Genomic DNA, 4,098 nt, shown 5'->3' with positions numbered 1-4,098 from the left:
TAGAAAAAATTTTTCCTTTATAATTATATTATAATTATAAAGGAAATATATATATATTTTTTTCCTTTATAATTCAAAAATAATAACATATATAATAAATTGTTCTTCTGTAGGACAATGTATTTGGAATTCATGGATTTGTGATGGAACAAAAGATTGTGAGAATGGTGAAGATGAAAAAGATTGTTCAGGTATCTGTGTTTTCTAGTTTTATATTTTCTTAAGAATTATTTTAAAATAGTCCATATATAATTTTTTAATCTATGTGTTAGCATCGTTTCATAGAATTGGCAATGTTTCTCATAAAGCCATCATAAATTAAATTTGTGTATAAACTGAATAATCTGATATTAATTTATATCAGTCATTTAACATTCATAGATTTAATTGTTTATTTTTTTATTTGTTTAAAATATTTCATATTTCTGATAATTTTTAAAAATATGTAAGTTATACGGCTATCTTAAATATAGATACAAAAGGAAATAAATTGAATTTCGCACTTGGAACTTTAGAATCAGTTGTTACAAATGCACATTTGGTTCTAACAACAGAAACAAATCCTGAAAAGTTTATACTAGAAAAGCTTACTTTTTGTAAAGTGGAATAGATTTAAATTTTTTAATATTTATTTCATATTATTTCCATTTAAGTTACAAAGTTTGTTTTTATAGAAACTTTTATTCTCCAACAAAAAAAAAAAAATACACTGGGTGACTTAGTAGAATGCAGACAACATAGACCTCAGTTTATTGTTTAGCCTCTTCAGATTCTACTGTTTTTTATTTCATTATAGGTTACCAGTTAAACAGGCAGTTAACAACACAGTTCAAAATTGATTGGTTCAATTTGTAATATTTTGCCAACTGTGCCTATACTTTTTACAATATGCCATAGTGAAATTTGATATATTTTACATGTTTTTCAGAAGCTGAGGAGGTTTAGTGGTAAGAAGATATTACAAGTTTCCAGTGCTAGCGAAGTAGATTTTATGAAATTTGATCAATTTATATGACTTAAGAATGGGGGTTATCAACAACATTCTCCTGGTCATAGTTTCCACTTTCATTATTTTTGTTAACTTTAAAAAATATATTATATTACAGTTTTGCTGTTAAGTAACTAACAAGAGCAACAAAATGGAAACTTTGACCAGGAGAATGTAATCAATAACACATTTATACATTATGCATACTGATCAAATTTTACCACAGCATATTGCATTTACCACTACATAAACACTGCTTAATCCTTAAGTGTCTTCACATGGAAAAAAATCAGAACAAAATAGACAGATAGGTATGTCTAAATAGGTGAACAGTAACTTGACAAACAGTGGCTGTCATATGTCATGAGTTGTTTATATATGGCAGAAAGGGGTCCTCCATTTGACATGATCTTGTGTACAATGTGATCAAATTTTTTTTCATCCCAAGGACTCCATTATGTTGAGTCATCAATATATTATTTTTTTTCATTGTAATAGACATGATGAATAATACATTTTTTATATGCTGTATGTTAGTGAATTTGATACTAACATTTCTCATTTTTTTTTTTACATTAAATATATTTCATAAATCAAACAGCAAATCCTTCTGTTAGTGCACCATTCAGATATATGGAAATGATGAAGAAAAGATTTTGTTTATTCCTGCTTTAGCACTATGAGTTGCCAAACTGTGTTTCACACTGTTTAAGTAGATCAAGTTGTCCCTAGCTAATGTACTACAAGGTGATTCAAAAAGTTACTTTAAGATTGAATTCATGATTGATTCATTTCCAAGTGAAGTGGCTAAATCATGAATAATCATTTCATTTAATTATCATTAATCATGAATCATTCAGCTATCTAAATTGTTTTAACCATTCTTAAAAAATAATAATAGAAATATATCTTAACTNAAAGTTACTTTAAGATTGAATTCATGATTGATTCATTTCCAAGTGAAGTGGCTAAATCATGAATAATCATTTCATTTAATTATCATTAATCATGAATCATTCAGCTATCTAAATTGTTTTAACCATTCTTAAAAAATAATAATAGAAATATATCTTAACTTGACTTTTGGACCATTTTATATTTAAAATATTTAAATATATTTTATTTATGAAAAGTTTTAATTATCTATTCTAGCTGGTGTAATTTGTTTGACAAGCCAGTTTCGTTGTGTGCATAGTAGCGGTTGTGTATCTCCTTCTGATCTGTGTGATGGAAAAGCTGATTGTGGAGATGGCAGTGATGAATGGGGTTGTGGACCAAAAGCATGTGTGTATTATAAAAAATTTTTTCATATTGTAAAATTGTAAAATTCTTATATTCATATATATTGTTTTACTTTCATTAATAGCTACAGAAAGTCATCATACATGCGAATCTGATACACAATTTAAATGTAATAGTGGTGAATGTATCCATATCATTAATTATTGTGATAACAGAGAAGATTGTTATGATGGAAGTGATGAACAGAATTGTCCTGAAGAATGTATGTATATTATTCTTCTGTTTCAAGAGTTGATATCTCAATAAAAATTTAAAAAATTAACTATAATATTTTAAATGTTGACATGAAAAACATAATTCAAGCATAATTTGCACAATGTAGAAATAGAAGAGAAAGTAAAAACTAAATTCATTATCTTAATCACTAGGATTTTCCTACTTTAAAACATAAACAAATCTCTTAATATATATTTTTAAATTAAAAAGTACATAAAAGGAATTTATTTTAAGCTAGAATATTATTTTACCTTTAATAGTTTTTTATTTTTTTGTTACAAATGTGATGCAAATTATGTTAATTTATTAATATACAGTTTATCTTTCCTTGTTTGTATGATGTAAGACAAAAATTTACAATTATAACATTTTAATAATTTTTTTTATTGTTTCTGTTCTTTATTATATTTATTTATAACAAAGTAAAAACCAAAAGGAACACCTATAAAAAAATTTATATCTTACATGAAAAAAATAATACATAAATTAGTTTGTTTATATAAAATTATTTGTCTTAAATTTTCTAGAGAAAATGTGAATATCTTTAAATATTGCTATTGTTATTATTCATCTCTGTCTATTTCAAAGTACTGTAAGGTCTCATTTTATGCGGTGGATACGTTCTACAGAAAAGCGCATATAAAAAATTTGCATAAAAAAAGACTATTTGCCTTGAAAAAGTAGGGATACGTTCCGTAATTTTCTAAAATTGCATAAAACCAAAACAACGAGTTAAAATTAACTTAAAACCGCATAAAAAAGTTTGCAGAAATTAAAAGAAATAGGCTGCTTAATAAATTACTTCGAATGTCTGAAAGAAATTCATATAAAAGCTTAAAATAAACTTGTATTCAAACTTAATTCAGTTTATTTTATTGAAAAGTAATATAGTTTTACATTTTTTAATCATTACCGCTATCTGATAATGGTTTGCACCGTTTGTGAAGTGGTTCCAAATCACCTTCATCATCAGAAGAGACTGTCTCTGCAATAGATATTTGCGGTAAAGGCGATGGATTTTCACAAACTTCATTCTCGTTCTGTGTAGCTCTTTCTTTTCTGACAATGTAATCAGTAATTAAACTTTGCGATGACGATTCTACTAATTTTCGGCCAGCTAGTGTTCACCCTACTTCAAACCCTTGTCCTCCCACGACGTCCGGGAAATCCAACTACAGATGTGTTCAAGGTCATCCAGATGTGTAAACAATGACTCATCGGTGTTAAATTTCACAGAAGGCCGAGACAAAGTTAAACTTTGAAGCTTTTTCTTCAAAATTAATGCATTTCTTTCGTTTTTTTTTCAGTTTTAAGTATTTTTTATGTTAATCACACTTATATCAAAAATTGCTAGGAACTAAAGCAATTAAGGTAGATCTAGCTGTCCTTTACATCCCTAAACGTTATATGTCAGTGGAACAAATGGAGTGAGCTTTGAGCGTTCCACGATTTTTGGAGATTGTCTATACGCGGGCTTCCTAAACAAGCCTATATGTATGTTTGTCCAAGAAATTTTTGGATGAAATACAAACCGCACAACTTCAAAATCGCATAAAAATAATCCGCATAAAAAGAGACCTTACAGTATATAG

At 27.1% G+C, this 4,098-nt stretch overlaps 1 protein-coding gene across 1 annotated transcript in view; it reads left to right on the top strand.

Moving 5' to 3' along the window:
- The window catches only part of LOC111633139 (sortilin-related receptor-like), a 178,195-nt gene that overhangs the window by 113,058 nt on the left and 61,039 nt on the right, over positions 1-4,098 (top strand). The window contains exons 27-29 of the mRNA XM_023377670.1: positions 114-191; positions 2,141-2,272; positions 2,355-2,520. Of these exons, the coding sequence (XP_023233438.1) occupies positions 114-191; positions 2,141-2,272; positions 2,355-2,520 (376 nt within the window). The remainder of the gene's footprint in view (positions 1-113; positions 192-2,140; positions 2,273-2,354; positions 2,521-4,098) is intronic.

Source organism: Centruroides sculpturatus, unplaced genomic scaffold, assembly GCF_000671375.1.
Source record: "Centruroides sculpturatus isolate CEXI.00-Female unplaced genomic scaffold, Cexi_2.0 scaffold786, whole genome shotgun sequence".
NCBI classification, from domain to species: Eukaryota; Metazoa; Arthropoda; class Arachnida; order Scorpiones; family Buthidae; genus Centruroides; species Centruroides sculpturatus.
This window is presented reverse-complemented; position numbering and strand designations above follow the sequence as displayed.